The sequence below is a fragment of the Cucumis sativus genome, unplaced genomic scaffold, assembly GCF_000004075.3.
Source record: "Cucumis sativus cultivar 9930 unplaced genomic scaffold, Cucumber_9930_V3 scaffold85, whole genome shotgun sequence".
Lineage (NCBI taxonomy): Eukaryota > Viridiplantae > Streptophyta > Magnoliopsida > Cucurbitales > Cucurbitaceae > Cucumis > Cucumis sativus.
The window spans coordinates 144759-166175 of NW_022279576.1; the positions used below are offsets into that span (position 1 = coordinate 144759).

Consider the following 21417-nt stretch of genomic DNA (forward strand, 5'->3'; position numbering starts at 1 on the left):
AAGTACATTTAAAAAAAAATGTTTATAAAGAAAATGATGTAGCTGCTGCTTTGAATTATATCCTTTTTAACAATATTAAAAACTGTATAAGGTCAATGTCCTTTCAAATACATTTATTAAAAGAAAAATGATGACAGAATCATCTTGAAAAAAGAGATATCAACAAGTTTGATGTCTAAAAAAAATAAAATAGTTAGTAGGTTTGAAAAAAAAAAAAGAGAATTGTGTTGACTTTAGCAATAATAATCTCAAAAGTTAGGACATTTAATTTGTCATTAATACCTTCTAATCATCTTAAAAAGAATTAAAATTAATTTGTCTTCTCCCTTTATTTCAACCTTGAAATGAATACATGATAAACTAAAGTACGACTCAACAACAGTCCTATACGTCAAGAATTTGACACTCATGATTATTTTAAAATTCCTCAAATTCTATTTTTAATTTATTATATCTATATATCATTGTAATTTTAATCATAATGAAACATTGCTCTTATTAATTCAAATGGCTATGGCTCTATTTTTTTAAAAAAGAAAAAACTATGGATTTGTAGGGGAAAGTGGATGATGTCCACTACTCTCTGTCTTCTAATTAGCATCCAATTTAAAAATTGTATTAGGTATGGTAGTTTGTTTCATCTATAAATATCTCATTTTAGTGTCATTGAATGGACAAAAGTGTATGCACGTGTCTCAATTAACAAATAGAATCAATTAGGGCTAAGCTATATATATCAATTTGTAATTAGCCTAAGTTTGGTATCTTATTTTAAAATGGGGAAAAAATGATTAAGGAAGGTCAAAGCAATATAATAACTATATATATATATATACACATGCCACATGTTTTGAAACAAATATAAAGCATGATCACTAAATTGTACCTCAATAATTATTAATCTTACCTTGTTATATTCCCATATGGGTGTTGGTTTTATCACTTATCCAACTAATTAAAATCTGTAATTATGAAATTTAACTTTAAAATAATAATGTGTATTGTTGATCAAAATGCCAAAATTTAAATTCAATTTCCAAATATGATTGTAATATCAATGTCAATCCAAACAATAATAACATAATAATTATTATTGTCATCAATGAGAAACCATTGAAGGGTGTATTTTTTTTAAAGTTTATTTCTATTGGTTTTATGGTCCATGAATGCAACATGGAATAACTCAAAACTAATTAAAAGATACTCTTTTTTCGTCCTAACAAATTTTTGGAGAATAATATTATATATATATACACATTTTATTAAATATAACTAAACTAAAAGAAAAATTTTTAAATTTTATCGATGATATATATTAATAAGCAATAGACTTCTATCGGTGTCTATCAATATGATTATAGGATACTGACAAAAATTTATCAACTTCTATCATTGATGGTTAAAACTAGAAAAGAGATGGTAAAACACGAGACATAGAGAAGAAGACAATATTAATAAGGACAACGAATATAAACCGAATAATGACAAAAGAAAGAAAACATATTATTAAAACTAATGTCCTTAATTCTTATCTATATTTCATTTGAACCATACAATATGAGTGAGGAAGACAAATAGGGAGACGTGAAGAATGAAACCAAAGATCACATTCTCATGTACAATTTATAAGATCATGCAATCAATTTGCCCTTACATCTTTTTCTTACTTGTATTTTGAAGAAGAAGGCTTCGCCAATTACTTTTCTTATTCAATAATCACCTTGACTTGACTACATTCCTTCCCTTTCTAATCCAATACTTTTAAGTGAACCATTGAATTTAACTATTTAAACCAAAAACAATTTTAACTTAATATCTAAATTTATAAACATGGCCAATTAGTTATTCTCCATAAAAGGGTTAAATTTATTGTCGTCCATCATCACCGTTATTAAAATTTACTAGAGTAGGAACATATCAAAATTTCAAATAGACATTGGAACCTAAACGAACGTGACTATAACAAGAAAACAACATAGTAAGCTTATATATCAATTTCTAACTAACTCATTGCTACTAGTATTACAAGAATTCTAAGATTGACTTTCTAAGTTTTAAAATATACGTTCCAACGTGCAAAACAATAATTATTTTAAAACACTAAAAAGGTCAATCCAAATGGACGATGTACTTTACAATTCTAAATTTTATCAGCATTTTCTAAAGATGAATGAAAAGTGAAAGGGTAATATTGTAATATAGGAAAAAAAAGAATGTACTCTTTTGAAATAATGGAGAAACGTAGGGATATATTTGTAATTTAGTTTTATTTGAAAGTTGCCCAATTAACTCATCTTAAATACATCCGATATGAAGTTTCACTTTTCACTCTCACAACATTTGAGAAAAAAGTCTAAATAGGAGCATTCATTTCTACCATATTATTAATTGCCAAAGTATCTTTTTTGAATCTCTTTTTTTCTCACCAATTTTTTTCTTATTATTAAAAGAATAGGAAAATGGAAAAGAAACCTTTAATAGAGCAGTAAATGTTAGTAAAGAGGTTGCTAATTTAGAGTTGACAGCGATGAAAACTAGGAAGTTGGTTTTGATTTTGTTTTTATTATTGCTATTTTATTATTATTTTCTTAAGAAAATAAATTTGTTAGAATTGGCACCCTCATCAATATTGTAAAATTGTTAAAAAATAAAATGATTGTATACACTGACAGATATGAAGGTTAATGATAAAATTAAATTGAAAATTTGAGATGAGTTGTAAACTTACAATTTTGTATTAAGTTTCTTTTAAATTCTTTATATTTTAGTTGAAGAAAATGTATGAATTAAAAGCTTAGAGAAAGTGATCTTGTGATTGATTTCAAAAGCGAGAAGATTATTGCGTGTGATTGTAGTAATTTTTTATATAATGAACTTTTTTATAATTTGTAGTTTTTTCTCATTACTAAATTATTGTATTTTTAATTTATATTTTTACCTATTTCCAACAATAGAAGTGTGAGGTTTTCTCACACCAAGTATTAATGTGTATGATTGACAACCAACCATATTTTCCTATATATATAAATAAATTGATATATTTGTTAATAGGAAAACAACCCTTAATTTACTTGATATTTGTTATAAAGCGTAAAAAGAAAAAATAAAATGGATAGAGAAGAGATGAATTGTGATAAGATAAAGATATGACTTCAAAACAATTATTTAAAAGAAAAAGAAATAGAATGAAAAAAAAAAAGGTGAAATAAAAAATGAATAGAAAGAAAAGAAATTAAGAACACATCTCGAGAGTACTCTTTATGCTTATCTTTCCCATCGTTGCAGTTAATGGACATGAGTGCTCGAACTGGATGAGGGCGAGTGTTTGGGAGATGAAATTAAAAACCGACTACATGACAAAAATATATTGTTGTTCTTCTTCTTTCTAAATTATCTTTTTACTTTTCCATAAAACTGCTAATATTATTTGTAAATATCCAAACCTCTCAATTTTCCTTTTAATACTAATATTATCTTACTCTTATATTTTAAAATTTAATATATGTATTTTGAATAGTAAATATTTGGACTCCCAACTTACAATAATACTCGTGTGTTTGATTAATAGTTAAAAGCATAACTGGCGCTTCAACATATTGAAACCATTTCAAGATTCTCATTCTCGAGCTTATGACCTACTAATATTGGTATAACCAAGTTTTTAGAATGGTAATTTAATAAAAGAAAAAAAAAAGTATTTATGTATATTATTTTGGAAAAGGTTGAAAGTATTATTTATAATTGAGTTTAGGAAGAAGGAGATGGCAATGGTCCCACATATAGCCACGTGGTTTTCACACCTTCCTTTCACCACTTATAAATAATCCCTTCACCCTCTCTTCCATCTTCATCATATAATTAATTATAAAGCAAAAGAAAGAGAAAAACTCCATTTTTGATTTGAAGCTTTTGGAGTTTTAATTGAATTAAAGTCCATTTGAAGTTTTTGTTGAAAAATCCTTGAAGGTTGTGTCGATGGCGCAGTTTTAGTGTCAGTACTTTTAAACCGCCCTGTGACTTCGGGACAGGGAACAAACACACAAACACAAATCTTAATTACATACATACATACAAAACACATTTTCCAAAATTACACTCTCAACCCCCTTTCCAACTCCTACACCCATTTCCTCTTAAAAGGGCCTTTTCGGCTTTTCAATCTTTTCCATGGCTAACAATCACCACCATCATTCCCTCAACATTTCTGCTCCTCCCCACCCGCCTCCGCTGCGATACTGCCTTCGACGACGATGGCCGCCCAAGCGAACTGGTATGTCGTACAGTTGCCAGGTTATTTATTTATTTTTTTAAAAAAAAGAAAAAAATTGGAATTTGAGATTTTCATTTTTTTTTTGTTTGTGGAATAGGGACTGTTTGGACTGCAAGTGCTCATATTATAACCGCGGTTATTGGGTCGGGGGTTTTGTCGTTAGCTTGGGCGACGGCGCAGCTTGGTTGGGTGGCCGGACCCGTCGTGATGATGTTGTTTTCGTTTGTGACTTACTATACTTCTACGCTTCTCGCTGCCTGCTACCGGTCGGGTGACTCCGTTAACGGCAAGAGGAACTATACTTACATGGACGCCGTCCGAAAATAACCTCGGTAGGAATAACCACCGTCCATCTCCGTTACGGAGTTTTGCATAAATTTATATTCTAACTATTTTGAAAATAATAATAATAATGGTGATTAAGAGACGTTTGAAAAATCATTTTTGCCACTATTGGTAACTGTTTATTTTTTTGTTTTTTTTTTTTAAAGGTTATATTTTTTTCCCCCAATTTTTTTTCATGATTTAATCTATTTTCTTACTTCTCAAATTTCTCCATTTTTTTTTAAAATTCTAGTAGAAATGAAATTGTGTTTAGCCTAGAGTTATTTTTTGGTAATTTATTTTTAAAAAGCATTAGTAGAAAAGGAATTGTGTTTTTAGACTAATTTTAAAAAATAAAAAGCAATATATGTTTCTATGTATGGTTTTTTTTTCTTCAAAAAAATTAAATTATAAAGTATACACATACTACTTAGTACCAATTAATTTTGCAAAGGTTGTGAAAATTTTAGTAAATTTTTTGAAAAGCTAAGAACAAAAGGTTTTTGTGTGGTTGGTGATGCAATAGCAAAAAAAGAAATGAAAGGAAGAATTTTATTTAAAAATTAAAAAACAAAACATAAAAAGAAGAAAAAATATGTTTTTCATTATTTTCTTTTTAAAACGTGTTTGGTACAATGAAATTATTTTTTAAGAACAAAATTTCCCAATTGAAATTGAACAAATTATATATATATTTTTAATATTGAATATAATTTTGGTTTTTTAATTTACTTAATTTTTGTCACAGGTGGGTTTAAGGTGAAGCTGTGTGGGTTAATATGTTAATCTTTTTGGAGTAGCAATTGGATACACAATAGCCTCATCCATAAGCATGATGTTAGTATCAATTTTTCATTCCTTTTATTAATTTTTTAAAAATCTTAAATAGCAAACTTGTTAAATAATATTTACAAACTTAGAAGTAAATTTTGCTTATTTTAAGGGAGTGTTCGGATTAATGAATGAATTAATTTTGGGTTTTGAACAGGGCAATTAAAAGATCAAACTGCTTCCACAAAAGTGGAGGGAAAAATCCTTGTCATATGAACAGCAATCCATATATGATTTCATTTGGAATTATGGAAATTTTCTTATCACAAATTCCAGATTTTGATCAATTATGGTGGCTCTCCATTGTTGCTGCTGTTATGTCTTTTACTTACTCCATAATTGGTCTTGTTCTTGGAATCATTCAAGTTACAGGTTCATTTCTTTATTATCATTATTATTATTATTTCTTTTACCTATGATTATTATATGGTAAATAATAAATATAATTTTATTTATCTTCAGATAATGGAAAATTCAAGGGGAGTTTAACAGGAGTTAGTATTGGTAGTGTCACTGAGTCTCAAAAAATATGGAGGAGCTTCCAAGCCCTTGGTGACATGGCTTTTGCTTACTCTTTTCCATTATCCTCATTGAAATTCAGGTATAACTAATTATGTCATCATTAGTTCTTCACTCAAGTGGAGATTTGAATCTATGATCTCTTAGGAATATCAGATTGGCAATTTTTGTTGTTGTTTTTTGTTTCAAGTTTTGAGAAACAGAATTGTTGGTCTTTCGAGAAATTGTTTTGTCTCAATTTGATACCGTTTCTTTTTTTTCTTCTTCCTTGATTGAGAAACAGAAGTGATGGTCTTTCAATAAGTGATTATCTTTCGATTTTTCTTTTAGAAGTACTCGTTTAATGTCTGTTTTCTTTCTCGTTTACTGTTTCTCATTTCCACTTTCCAGTTTTGGGAAACATAAACGATGGTTTTTCAAGAAATGATTTTGTTTCACGTTTTCTTTAAGAAGCATTCATTTGATAATGTATCTTTGTTTCTCGTCCCAGTTTTGCATGCAGTAGAAGTGTTGATTTTGTTTTAATGCTTCTTTTAGAATCATCAAAGGTTCTACAGAAGTCGAAAAATGTTAATGATCCATGAGTTGAAAAGTATGGTGTTTTTATTTCAAACAGGACACAATCAAAGCCCCTCCATCAGAAGCCAAAAAATGAAGAAAGCCACTTTTCTTAGTGTAGCAGTGACAACGGTTTTCTACATGCTTTGTGGCTGTTGGGATATGCAGCCTTTGGGGACCTTGCTCCTGGCAACCTCCTCACCGGTTTCGGCTTCTACAACCCATATTGGCTTCTTGACATAGCCAATGTAGCCATCGTAGTCCATCTCGTCGGTGCATACCAAGTCTTTTGTCAACCCTCTTTGCCTTCATTGAGAAAAACGCATCAAGCCGATTCCCAGATAGCAAATTCATCAATGAAGACATCAACATCCCAATCCCCGGCTTTCGTCCCTTCAAACTCAACCTCTTTAGGCTAGTTTGGAGGACAATCTTTGTGATCATCACCACCCTTGTCTCGATGCTCCTCCATTCTTCAACGACATCGTCGGACTTCTAGGAGCCTTGGGATTTTGGCCTCTGACTGTCTATTTGCCTGTTGAAATGTACATTGCACAAAAGAAATCCCAAAATGGAGCACAAGATGGATTAGCCTCCAAATTCTTAGCATGGCTTGCCTTATAATTAGCATTGCAGCAGCAGCTGGATCAGTAGCTGGAGTTATTCAAGATTCTAAGTCAATTAAGCCATTTCAAACAACCTACTGATTCTATTGAAAATTTTACCTTTGTTATTAATATCATTACAGTTTGCTCCACTGGCAAGAACGAGAACAAGAACAACTGCCACCAATTACGCAATTGCTACTGTCAAATCTCTTTTAAATTTCAGTAACTTTTGTACTGGTTTAGTAAAGTTTATCCATTGTTTTTAACTACTGTTGTTGTTGAGTAAGTAGTAAAAGTAAAGTAATCAAGCACCCATGAAAGGAGAGTTCTGTAAATTGTGAATCTAAAAGATCCATAAGTTTCAATCCCAAGATTGCAACTTTACCTATTTTCTGAGGAAGTTAAGAGTATTTATATGGAAAGTTTCATCTTTTAAGAATTTCCTACTTTTCCATTCTTTTCTGTTTGGTTTAATTATTACTTTATTTCATATACTTTTGGTTTTGATTTGTCTATAGGCTTAAAATAAAAATTTAAGACGTCTCGGTCTTATGCATTTACACTTTTGAAAAATTTCATACTATCTATACAGTTTATTTCCTTCCTCTCTATCTATCTCTATCTTTATACTTGGCAATTAAAATATACACTTTTTTTTTCTTGTGTATTTTTGATAGAAGTGAAATGGATAAAAACAAATACATGCACGCGATGCACAAGTTGTTAGATCGAATATTAATATTAGAATATGTTGATGTGACAGTGAATTAATGAGAATAACAAACTTTATAATATAAGTTTTTATAAGGAAGAAATGTTTTCTCATCATCCAACCAATCTTTTTCTATAAATGGAAAATCTTGTTTAGGGCATTTTGGATATCAATTTGAATTTCCATGGAAAATGTGAATTGCCTAATTATTTTCATATGGAAAAGTCTACTTTATGGGCACACCATTGGAAGTCCACACATGTGCATAATTCTTGCATATGAAAATTCTATGCATTCTGTGCCTTTAAGGCACCATTCAAAGTGCACAACCTTCCCCTTTTGTATTCCACAATTTGAGAAATGTTCTTGTGGACCATTCTATATATATCATTTCTTCCCAATGGAATCATCATTCAATTGACTAAAATATTGGATATGATCCATCTATAATGTATATCATCGCTAATGTCTTTTAAGATATAGGAAAGAGATTAGCACACACTAATAAATTTAAGAAATAAAACTAAATTGATAAGTTATTGTAAATTAAATATTATATCAATATACTAACCAGACCTTAATTGATCAAATGCTTAGAACCAAAAAAGATGTGATTCAAATCCCTTACCTCAATATAAAAGTGAATCAATCATAATTTAAAAAGAATTTGTAAACAAACCAAACGTAATGCCTTTTAAGTAAACACAATTAAATTACATTTGGAATGATGGCGAAATTAGGATTGAACTATAATAGAATTTTCATTGCAAATGGGTGAAACTCAATTGAGTTAATAATGCTAGCTTATAAACAATTGTATTGAAAAAAGTAGTTCCCTATCAAATACCAAAGAAGAGAAAGAAAAAAAAAAAGTTGTGACGTTTGTTTGTTTTGGTTCCAACAATTTTGACTTTTGTGGTATTCATGATTGCTTGTAGTGTTAGCATAATGACAACAAACTTTTTGACATGTTTTCAATGCCTCTGCTTATGCTCTAAATATTAAATTTCATAGGGTTAGATCAAATCCAAAACATTTTCATTTATATTAAGTATATTATGTTAGAGGTTATGTTTGTTCAAGTCAAGGCTCAAAGTTTATGTGTATGTCCAGGTCTCGAGAGTATTGGAAAAGAGTAGAGAGGGACCCATGTTAAAAGTAAATGTCGATATCTTGAAATTTTTGTGTGGATCAACCGAGTCAATAAATGTATATACAAATCGAAACATAGCTGAGCTGGGACTGAAATAGCATTCTACAGCCTAAAGCACCATAAACGTCCTTAACTCCTACATCACATGCAATTATGGACATATGTCAGAGGATTAGCTTATAAATGACCACATTCAATCATCACAAAAGAGAGATATCTGATTTTTTTTTTTTTTGTGCTTAGTTGAATTATCCACTTATAATACTAATTTAAGCGTGTGAAAGTGCAGTATACTTTGACATCACAGCAAAGGTCTCTTGCTTAAGTTAGCTTGGAAAATATTGAGACACCAAGTGCACCTAAACAAACTATATATGAGCACCAACATTTACAAACTGATTCTTGACTTTTAAATGTTGTGCCTATTTAGCTGACAATTTAGACAAATGATAATTTAAGTGATTTAGTTAGGCGTTGAGAATTTCATTAAAACATTATTAAACATGTTAGATTCCAAATCCTTGAAGTGTATCTTCTTGGGTTATTCACGTGTTCAAAAGGGTTATCGTTGTTATTGTCCTACCCTTAAAAGGTATCTGGTTTCGCCTGATGTTGTCTTTTTTGAAGATACACCCTTTACTTCATCACCATCGAGTTTGTGTCAGGGGGAGGATGACAATCTTTTTATATATGAGGTTACCTCTCCCACACCATCCTTGTCTACTGATGTGCCTCCTTCCCGCCCGTTGATTTCTCAAGTCTACTCCCCGACCTCCACCACAACCTTCAGACTCATGTCCTCCATCAATGCTTCCTTCATCATGTGATCCAGCGCCAAGTGATGATCTTCCCATTGCTCTTCGCAAAGGTAAACGCAAGTGTACTTACCCCGTTTCTTCCTTTATTTCCTATCACCAGTTATCTCCCTCCACATATGCGTTTATTACGTCTCTTGAGTCCACATCTATTCCTAACTCTGTTCATGAAGCTTTGTCTCATCCTGGCTGGCAAAATGCAATGATTGAGGAGATGACTGCTTTAGATGATAATGGTACTTGGGATTTGGTATCTCGTCCTGCAGGAAAGAAGGCCATTGGTTGTAAATGGGTGTTTGCTGTCAAGATGAATCCTGATGGAACAGTGGCTCGTTTAAAGGCTCGCCTTGTTGCCAAAGGTTATGCTCAAATCTATGGCACTGATTATTCAGATACATTCTCTCCGGTTGCCAAGTTAACTTCCATTCGCCTATTTCTTTCCATGGCTGCTACCAATAAATGGTCGTTGCATCAACTTGACATTAAGAATGCTTTTCTTCACGGTGATCTTCAAGAGGAAGTTTATATGGAACAACCACCAGGGTTTGTTGCTCAGGGGGAGAGTGATAAAGTATGTCGCCTTCGAAAATCTCTGTATGGTTTGAAACAGAGTCCTCGTGCGTGGTTTGGTAAGTTTAGTCAAGCCCTTGTATGCTTTGGTATGAAGAAGAGTACATCTGATCATTCAGTTTTCTATCGCCGATCTGAGAAGGGTATAGTTCTACTAGTTGTATATGTTGATGATATTGTTATTACTGGAAATGATGCATTGGGTATTTCGTCTCTCAAAACTTTCCTTCAGGGTCAGTTTTATACAAAAGATTTGGGCCAATTGAAATATTTTTTGGGCATTGAAGTGATGAGAAGCAAGAAAGGTATTTATTTGTCTCAACGAAAATATGTACTTGATTTGTTGTCTGAAACAGGAAAATTAGGCGCCAAACCAAGTGGCACTCCAATGATGCCAAATCAGCAACTTGTTAAAGAAGGAGAATTATGTAAAGATCCTGAGAGATATAGGAGATTAGTTGGGAAGTTGAACTACTTAACAGTGACTCGACCAGACATTGCATATTCTGTAAGTGTTGTAAGTCAATTCATGTCTTCCCCTACAGTGGATCATTGGGCTGCAGTAGAGCAGATTTTGTGTTATCTAAAAGCTGCTCCTGGACGTGGGATCCTATACAAAGATCATGGACATACGAGAGTTGAATGTTTTTCTGATGCTGATTGGGCGGGGTCTCGTGAGGATAGGAGATCGACTTCTGGATATTGTGTTTTTGTAGGTGGAAACTTAGTTTCATGGAAGAGTAAGAAACAAAATGTTGTTTCTCGTTCGAGTGCTGAGTCAGAATATAGAGCTATGGCACAATCTGTGTGTGAAATAGTATGGATTCACCAACTATTATCTGAGATAGGCTTCAGTATTACCGTGCCAGCTAAATTATGGTGTGATAATCAAGCTGCACTTCATCATCTAATCCAGTATTTCATGAACGAACTAAACATATTGAGGTGGATTGTCACTTCATTCGTGAGAAAATCCAAGATGGGTTGGTGTCCACAGGATATGTGAAGACCGGAGAACAATTGGGAGATATTCTAACTAAAGCTTTAAATGGAACAAGGATAAGCTATCTGTGCAACAAGCTGGGCATGATCGACATATTTGCTCCAGCTTGAGGGGGAGTGTTATGATATATATATATATACATATGTCCTTTATTGTAATTTTACATAGTCTCTAGGGTTTAGTTTATTCTCTATATAAATATGCAACATTGCTTTGACTCAAATATGATAAAAGATAATTTTCTGAATTCTAGATTACAGAGACCATCACTATGAAATCGTCTTCAATTTATGTAGTCAGCTATCTAATTTCTCAATTAGAAAGTCTAACTTTATTAGAAAGTCTAACTTAACTAGATGCGCATGTAATTATCACTATCAAAACATACATTGTACATAATAATTATGTCATAAACTCAAAGGTACTTAAGTCAGACCAATATAAACATTTATCCAACATAACTTAATAGAATATGTTGTTTCTTGACAAAATTACTATAAATTTACATCAAACTTAAATTTGTAAATCAAACATCATCCAAATTGATGTTTAAACAACAATTTGCATGTCATTGCCATAAAACAATATTTGATGTTTCAGTTGATTAATATATAACTTCTTTTTCAAACATAACAAAAAAATTCAACAAGTTAGAATCAAAGTGTGAATTTGACTCATTTACCATACATACAATAACTTTAATCTTTAGTTTGGAAATCTTGTCCATTGACACATGCAACAATGACTAGAACACTTGCATGAAACCAACCTATAGTGATGAATCTATCTTAATTAAGCTGCTTCACATACACGACTTATCACACAATTGTTGAAGTCAACTATACGTACATAACCTTGCTATTCGTTACTAATAAGCTTGATATTAAAAAACCAATAATCAAATGATTAGAGAAAGAAACAACAATCATGAGCTTAAAAACTTGATGATTGATTCTAAAAACATGCAGGGAACAAACATCACTGACATTATTGAAATTTATGAGATTTGAATAAAATAAATTTGTCTTTGTGTAAACTCAAAACTGTAAATGGTAGGCATTTTTGTCTTTTTGATAATTATGTCCTAAGAATTCAAAGTCAAAAAAGAAAAAACCATCTCATTGCCTCTGATTTCGCGAAGATTTTCAATTTCCCCTACATAATAAGCCCCACTTCCACTTCCCCTTCCACCTCCATTTCTTACCAATGGAGACACCGATGAATTTTACCGGCAGGCACGCTGCCGTTCTTTCAAATGGGAGATTAAACCCGGCGTCCCCAGAAACCATCACCGCCTCCGCCACTCACCAACTCACTCTCCCCCCTCAACACCACCGTCCGTCAAAGCTGAAACCTCCTCCTCTGTTTCCCATTTCCCCCATCCTCCAAATTCTCTTCACTCGTCTCCTCGAACCCAGTCCGACGCTGGCGGTTCGTCCGATCCGAGCAAGTCTCGTCCTCTGGTTGCTTCCATCGCCTTTGCCGAACCGGAAGTCCCCCGCAAGTCCGTCAGCCGGAAATTACCCGAACCGGATTACTCCTCTGACTTGGACACTTTGTCTCGCTGGTCGGTTTCCAGTCGGAAGTCGATTTCGCCGTTCCGATATTCAGTTTCGTCGTCGCCGTCGTCGTTCTCGTCGTACCAATCGTCTCCCCGTCCGACAAGTGATACCGAATGGGCAGGTTTTGGGCTATTTTGATTGGGCCTTAAGAGACGTTGCGGCCCATCTAGCTGGTGATACTGAATGGGCTTGGTTTTTGGGCTTTTTGGTTTAGTGGATTTGAAGAGACTGTGGCTTTAAGTTGTTGTGTAGAAATAGGAAGCTCTAAATCCCTAATTGTATTGTGATTTTTGCAATCATAGGATTTTCTTATAAAACCCCATAAATTACTTAGTATGTTATAAAAAGAATAAAATCTAAGATTGTGTTTCATTGTGGTGGGATTTTATTTGGGTCAATTTCATAAAATTAATGAGTAACTAAAATTAAGAGTTAATTTTAGTTGAAAATGTGCATATGCTTCAGTATAATTTTGTTGTTGGTCTACCTTATTAAGTTGAAACGTCATAATTAAATCAAAAAAATATGTATATATACTATGAAAAAAATAATAATGTTTAAAAAAAGTTCACTTTGTTTGTAGATTTTGAACTTTTGATTTTAGGAATCAATGCTTTGAAATTTTTTTACACATCTCAACAATCTTAGCATGGCAGGAAGAAGTAGAAGTGAATTCATATTCAGGTTTCACATTTTTCTTCCTTAATTAGTACTTGAGGAAGAGAATGTAAAAATTGACAATAGTCATAAATATTACAATAATAACAATAAAATAAAATGATATTTTCAAATTAAGCATGATGAAACAAAATATTTACACAATTTAGCCAGAGTTTTTTTGAAGTTTTTGTGAGTTACTCTAATTCATAATAATGCATCTTGTTTCTTTTGGTATCAAAAGAATTTGCAAGGATGAAAATATACGTTAATACATTATCTATAAATTGAAGTGTTAGGCATCGTTATTAAACATTGCCTAATATTCTCAGTATCTTTTATAAGTGCTAGTAAAACATAAAAGCAACTGTCATCTACTTTGTCAAATACGAGTACTAACAATAAATTTAGAAGTAAAAATATCTTAGTTTTTTTCATGTAAATTAGTTTATAAGTTGTGCTAATAATAACTTGTAAAGTATTATAAATATATCCGTAGAATTGAAATCTTAATAATGTGAAAGTTAGATATGGACAACAAGGGAAGTAAAAGGGAAAATGAAAAATTCACCATAACTAATTCTTCTAAACATCAACATCAAGGGAAAGCACATCCAAGGTGTAAATTACCAAGAAAAAGAAGAATGGAAGCACTTCCATAAATGGTTTTTTTTTTCAACTTAAACAACTAACCTTCTCCCTTTTCCTCTTTTCTCTTTTGTTCTTTTTACATCTAATTGAATGCAATTACAAATTACAATCCCTACTATGGCCTCAGGTTAATTTCCCTTCTTTTTGCTCCCAAAAAGAAAGGTTAGACAAATGAACAAATCTCTCTCATGGAACATTATCATTTCCTATTTTATCTGCCCCTCTTTCTTTTTCATCGTCGAACAAATCAACCTTCAGAGGAAATCAATTAATTCAAGTAATCTTTCTTCCAAATTCAGCCTAGGCCAGAGCTGGATCCAGTAACAGGCCTCATCATTGGATGACTGAGAGAAGGCTGTGCATTGCTTGGACCATTGAACATGGCATTAGAAGAAGTTGTCGAGGGCAGTTGTTGTTGTTGCTGCTGCTGCTGAATTGCCGATAAGGGTAGTCTTTGTCCCAAACCAAACATCGGCTGTCGAGGCATATATGACATGTGGGGGTGAAGTGGTTGTTGGTTGTTGCTGTACCCTGAAACACTCGGCTGTGAAGCTGGAGGTGAGATCATATTCGGCCTACTGTTTGTGTTGCTGTTGTTTACTACCATGGAAGGGATAACCCCTGGTAAACTCGCAGGTGGCGTAACTCCAGCAGGTCCAAATTGGACACCTAACATTCTTGCTCGCTCTGCAACAAACCTCTGCCTTGTCCTCTCAACTTGTTCGCATTCCTTCATCAAGAAGGTTTCTACTTCTGCAAACTGCTTCAGCTTCAGCTCCAGTCTCTTTAACTGTTGCATAAATTTAGATAAAACGGAGACATCAACCTCTTTTTACAAGTGAAATACATAGTTTCAATCTCAAACCTTTCCAACAAACAAGACCGTCGTTCTATCTGAATTAGAAAAGTATGTGGCCTAAACTTGCGAACAGGCTTTTAACCAATAAAAACTGACACATTTAGATGCAAAAGTAAGGACAGGAAATTTTGGGAGAAAATGGTCAATATAATGCATGCATGTTCAGAACCCTCCGTCAGTCATTTCTTAGGAAGCATGAACATACATCGGACATGTGTCCAACAAACTAAAAATGTAGATTTGAAGCAGAACATCAACTTATAAGACATAGTTCTGAATGATTAAGCAAAAAATGTCGACAACTTCTACTAAAAATTATAGCTGCGGTACCTGATGATTTATAATATTAGCAGACAGTCGTTGGATTTCTCGTTCTTCGTGGTCAGCAAACAATTTTGCCTTTGTTGCAGCAGCAGCAAGGCCTGCTTTTGCTGCAACTTTAACTCTTTCAGATGATAATAGTGTTGCTTCTGTCTCTGCCTTGTTCTCATCTGAATTTGGCCAATGCCACACATATTGAATAAATTTCAGAGTAATTGTTAAACATTAGTCAAGAAAGAGAACTGGCATGAGTAAAAGTCTCAAACCAAACCTTTTCGATCGGTTGAATTTGGAAGTTCTCCATAGGAGCTACCTTCTCTGGCTTGTTTGGCATCCACATTCATCCTTAATGTTGGAAAAGAAATGTCAATCTTCAAATAAATTATAATTTAAAATAAAACCCGTGTAACTGCATCATAATACATAATAGCATTCATAGGATTATCTCCAGGGAAGTGGGAAGTAGCCAGTAGGAACCTGTTTCATCCTCTAAAATGTCTCGCATATAACATTAGTTTAGATGCAGTATGTGCTATACTCTACCTCCCTGTTCCTCAGTAAAATACACATGCATGCACAACCTCCTTTATGTGCTCAGTAGGAAGAAAGACATCTCTTGAATAAATAAAACTTACCTATTACTATTAGTGATCCATCAACTTTTTTCTTTTTTTCTTTTTTTTTTCTTTTCCTTTTATTTATAAGAGACTATTTCATTGATGTTATGAAATATCAAAGGTGCACAGAACCCTACCGTATGAAATATCAAAGTGATATAACATTTATGATCAGTAAGAAAATGAAAGTTACCTATTAGCGTTGACAGAACCCTCCATATGAAAAATGCTCCCAGACGAAGCTACACTGTCCTCAGATAATGCAGCTAAGGATGCATGAGCACAAGATGCAGCAACTCTTGGTCCAATAGCAGATGCGAGAAAAGCAACCTTGCAAATATCCAATAGTTAAATCAATTACAACCCTATTTACAGAATGAAATTCTCATTTTTGTAAATGAAGAGTCCAATATCTCTATGGAAGTGACTTCTTAGCAGAATAATATGTCAATTGTAAATTAAAGAGCTTGGAATATAGGCAATGCTCTGAAGGCATATCAAGATAAGCCATCTACGGTGGAAAAAGAAGCATATGTCAAGATACTACCCAGTCTAGCATTTATTGAGATAGGTTGGACTCAACTGTAAAATTTATGGAAACCCTTCGCTTGCATTTGTATTTAAACATATGATTTTGCATTCATGTTGAAGGTAAGAATTAAGATAAGAAGATAGGAAAAGAGCTTGACATTTTCTGCCCTTCTTTTCAGTTCTTTCCAACAATAATAGTGAGAGTCAGGTCAATTCAAGAGCACCTTGCTCAACTAATCTTCTAGACATCCTCTGAACCTCCTAACCCAGTTCTGTATTGACTTGTGACGACAGACCACCATACTTTAAACTATGATATCAGAGAACCTGAACTTACCAACCACTGACCATTTGATTCTGGATTTTACCTATCTTGTGCACATTCTTATTACTCACAAGCCACCGATACTAGTACTACTACTAGCTCACTCCAGGTCTGAAACAGCTTCAAACACTCCTCACCACTCTTTTCCCTGCTAAATTGTGCTATGCTCATTGTTCCAAATCATCAACCAGTAATCCTTCTTCTGGTCTAATACTCACAAGTTATTCACTCACAACGTAATGATGGCACATCATCCACCCCCCCCCCCCCCCCAAAAAAAAAAAATGATGTAGATAGCAAAACTTTGACTTGATTGAAGAACTAGATGGCAGACGCTCAAGATATCAGCAAATATAGGAAATATTATAGCAATTGAATATTGTTCTGAAACAATTTAATTCTTCAATCTTACTTGATGAACTGAAAGATGTATAAAGCATCAAAGAAATGGGCACATACCAACGCCATGACTGGATTCCCAGAATTGGCAAAGGGAAGCCTATCGTGCATCTCCTTATTATCTTGAGAGGAAGATCCTAAGAAATAAAAATATATTTAGAAAGAATATGTCAAGAAGTCACGAAGAGGCTGTCAGTTAAAAGTTCAAAATACCTGCTATGTTTCCGTTCATATTTGAGCGTGACTTCTCACTATCTCCTCCATGTGAAGCACTTGATGAGAGAGAAACCCCAGGCACATCAACATTTTCTAGAAGGCCATCCTCCACTGATAAGCGGAGAAAATGTATAATGCACTGAGCTTTAGACTTGGACCCAACGTGTTCGGTAATTTCATTCCAATTCTCATTATACAATTCTATTGCTTCTAAAAGCAATAGAGTTTCTTGATCAGTCCAATTTTCACTATCTAGTTCACCATAATCTTTCGCCATGTCCACCCTCAGAAAATCAACGCTTGAATGGCCAGCAACGTATTTGCCTTCATGAAAGCAGTCAGAGCAAAGTAAAACATCAACCTGTAACAAGAATGCCAATAAGTCATTAAAGAATTAGGATCCAAAAGAATTCAAAAAATTTCTAAAAGTCCTGCATCAGAAGCAATATCTTGCACTATCAGAAGGTAAAAGATTTCATATGACTTCAAGATCCAATCTTTGATCGATGTTCCGCCTAATAGAAAGCAAAGGCCCCTTTCCCATGATTCCCAAAACAAAAATACTGTCTTTTACCTGACCATCGTTAATGTTCCTTCAAAGATGAAATACTATCTTTTGATTTCCCCAGTAAACACTTGAATTACAGAGCTTTTGTATGCAATCAAGCAGAATAAAAAAGACCATGGAAACCTAAAAGCCAGCAACGTTTGATTGGTCCAACGGTCTTCCCCAAAAAAACATGGTTCTAACTCAATATACCAGCCTTAGAAAAGGACAGAGGTCAGTGGGTAGGATTAGAAATTCTACTCTGAGATGAAAGTTTAAAAACTTCTAATTCAATTGCTAATCCCCATGACTTCTTTTGTGCACCATCAAACACAATAAATCCTGTAGATGCAAGTTCAGTTATGATGTAGTTTAAAGAGATTTCAGGTGGAAAAAATATGCAACAAAGTCTTACATGCTAGATCAAAAAATTATGAAAGAAAAATAGTTGGCAAAATCTTCAACAAGGTCAGAAGAAAGAAACAACTACAAAAATACAGACTTCGATATGCTTGAGGAAAAAACTGCCTAGTCATACAGACCTATACTATTTCCTCTCATTTTCTTCCCCTGCAAAATTGAATAGCCTAGACCCCAAGGTCTCTAGAATTTATCATTTACACGCTTCATAATTCTTTCAGGCCTATATACAAGGTTCATAATGCTGGTACCCTGAGTCAGAAAAACAATGGAGTACATATGGTGATGGAAACTAACCTCCTTCTGTGACTGGTAGTATGCAATGGGAACAGACCGAGAACAAGAGCTACAATGATTTTCAGCTAGACGCTCTCGAATTCTGTTATCCAAATCACACAAACCATCAATGTCATCACGGCATGGAAGTGCCGAATAGACATCAGCCGCCTTGAGCCTACATTTTGGTTTGTCAAATTTAACCAAGCTATCAATAGGCTTCAAAGCAGCTGATGGCACATGAATCTCACCGTTCATATCTTCTCTCAAGTATGAATTGCTATTCCATGGTTCACAGCTAGGTGTAGGAGCACAATAATTAATAATACCCCAATGATCAAGAAATCGAACAATTCGAGTTAAATCTTCATTACTGACACCATCAACCAACCCTTGACAATCTGAAACTGTGACCCTTTTCTCAGGATTCTCCATGTATTTGGCAACAACAAAATTTCGAATCTCCATATACTTTTCAGGAGTGCGGTCAGGCAATTTCCCAGAGAAAAAATGTGGAACAACTTGTCTCTCAAGTCGATGCACCGTGGCAGGTGAAAACCAATCTGTTTCCGAAAAATCAATTGTCACAAAGTAGAAATCTATTGTAGGCATGTAACATGTTAGATAATATTCCTCTCCCCCTTTTTTCCAATTAAGTGCAGTGCAAGTAATCCGGAGAAAGAAATTGACGGTAGATGCATTAAACTCTACCTGCATATACTAATACTAACACACAAAATCTACTATAATTTTCCTATGCACACAGATCTCGACTTAAATTTGATCACACTAACAACTACAAAATTTAATATAATTATCTATGAATTCAAGCTATTCCACTGAATTAAAATTCCCTAAATAGAACTCATCCCACAACAAATATAAGGTACGATGCTAATGCACATTGTTTTCCCCCAAAAGATTAGTTGAAGGGAACGAGAGGATCAGACCTGAGTGCATAGGGACAACATGTACCCTACTCCCAAACCTCTTAACCACGCCACGCCCTTCCATGATCGGTGGCGGAGTTATTACATAGGCAGCATTCCCAGCCTCCACCCTCTCCTGATCCAGCAAAGCCGGACTATCCGCCGGCATAGCAGACAGTGCCTGAAGCTGCCCGTAAGACACATTCTCCAAAATCAAGGAATTTCCAGGCACCCCTTTACTCTCGCCATACTGATTTGTCCTCTCCATTGCCACAACAGCCAAAACAGAAGAATGAGGCCGAGTAACAGCCCGTTTAACAACCTGAGGAAACTCAGAAACTCGAAATTTATCATCGGACAGTAGTTCAGGCTCCTGAATAGTGGAATTGGGCGTGGGTGAAGCCCAATCTGAGGGTCCTCAGAGTCATCATTGTTATCACGTTCCATTTCGTCATTTTCAGCAGCAACAAGGTCTTCATCTTCATCATCATCATCATGCCGGTTAGTACCGTTGTTGAAAGTGTTGGAATAGTTGTTCCTACGGCCAATTTGGGAATCCCTCTTCTTTTTCCGCCATTTTCCACGAGACCCTGGGATGGGTTGTAGTAAAAAAAAAACAACAAAAATTAGCAAACTTTAAACAGAATTGAAGATGGGAAAGTTTGAAGAGAGAGAGAGAGAGAGAGAGAGAGAGTTAGGTTAAGAAGAAGTTACCAGATGGGAAGGAAGGGAAGGTGGCATTGTTTGAAGGAAAAATCAGAAAGAGAAATTGTGGGGTCTGTTGATTGTTGTTATGCTACGAAATTGAAAGCATGGGGGAAGAAGAGGAGAGAGAAATAGGGCTTTTTCGTTCTCTTTCTCTCACTAAAATTCCTCTCTCTCCATGGTTCTGTGACTCGGAGCTTTGGTTTTTCTTCTCTCTTCCTTCGAACCAATTTCTCAATACCATTTTCTTTTTTCTCTTTTTTCTTCTTTTTTTCGTCTTCACAGAATACCGTCACGTGCGTTGCGCGTGTGTGCTCCCAATATTTCTAATGTCAAATTTACAAATCCCTAAATCAATTTTTAGTGTTGGGGATGAAATAAAAAGAAACTATTAATTTAATCTTCTAAATTTTGATGATAGATTAAATTATGAATTCTAAACTTAGTACTCATTTCACACAAAGATGCTGTCAAATTTATAATTGTATCCATTAACTCCTAAATTATATTTACAGACTTTTAGTTATAATTTTTTTTAAAATGGTCTATTTATCCTTTTAACACAATATTCGAATATGTCTACCTAAGATAATTTGTAGAATTAATCCTAATAAGAATTCTAAATTGATTGACTTATGAAAATTTGATAATTTAACTTTACTCAAATAAAAAATGAAGAGTAAAACAAATTCACCGCGGCTTGCAAAAAAAATTAAAAATTTAAACTAATACAACTTTTAATTTATAATTTAACGTATGGGTATATATATATATACTTTTACACCTTCATATGTTAATATAACATTAAATTAATTTATGTTAAATTTAATTAAGTAATTATTTAAATGGGCAAAAAAAAAAATTGTTGAAAACGTTTGAAGTTAATGATTATTTTGATCCTCGAAGTCCGCTAAGTGCTAAGGGAACCCTAATTATAATTGATGATTTATGATAGCTTGAATTAGTTGGGATTAAATTTTAAAATATACAAATATGTTCAAATTTTAATACCTTTATTGCATTTTGGTATTGATGAATA

The 21417-nt window shown here is 33.6% G+C and overlaps 1 protein-coding gene and 1 pseudogene across 1 annotated transcript; one reads left to right on the forward strand and one right to left on the reverse strand.

The window, feature by feature from the left end:
- Positions 1-3975: 3975 nt before the first annotated feature.
- LOC116406305 lies at positions 3976-7257 on the forward strand (annotated as a pseudogene).
- A 6877-nt stretch (positions 7258-14134) lies between these two features.
- LOC116406311 (SWI/SNF complex subunit SWI3C-like) lies at positions 14135-20405 on the reverse strand. The gene is made up of 9 exons (XM_031890005.1): positions 20388-20405; positions 19695-20263; positions 18766-19307; positions 17499-17862; positions 17346-17422; positions 16224-16360; positions 15685-15758; positions 15423-15583; positions 14135-15023 (listed from the first exon to the last, which is right to left on the reverse strand). Exons 2-9 carry the CDS (start codon positions 19939-19941, stop codon positions 14529-14531), a joined length of 2097 nt encoding a protein of 698 aa, XP_031745865.1. The 5' UTR covers positions 19942-20263; positions 20388-20405; the 3' UTR covers positions 14135-14528.
- Positions 20406-21417: the final 1012 nt, after the last annotated feature.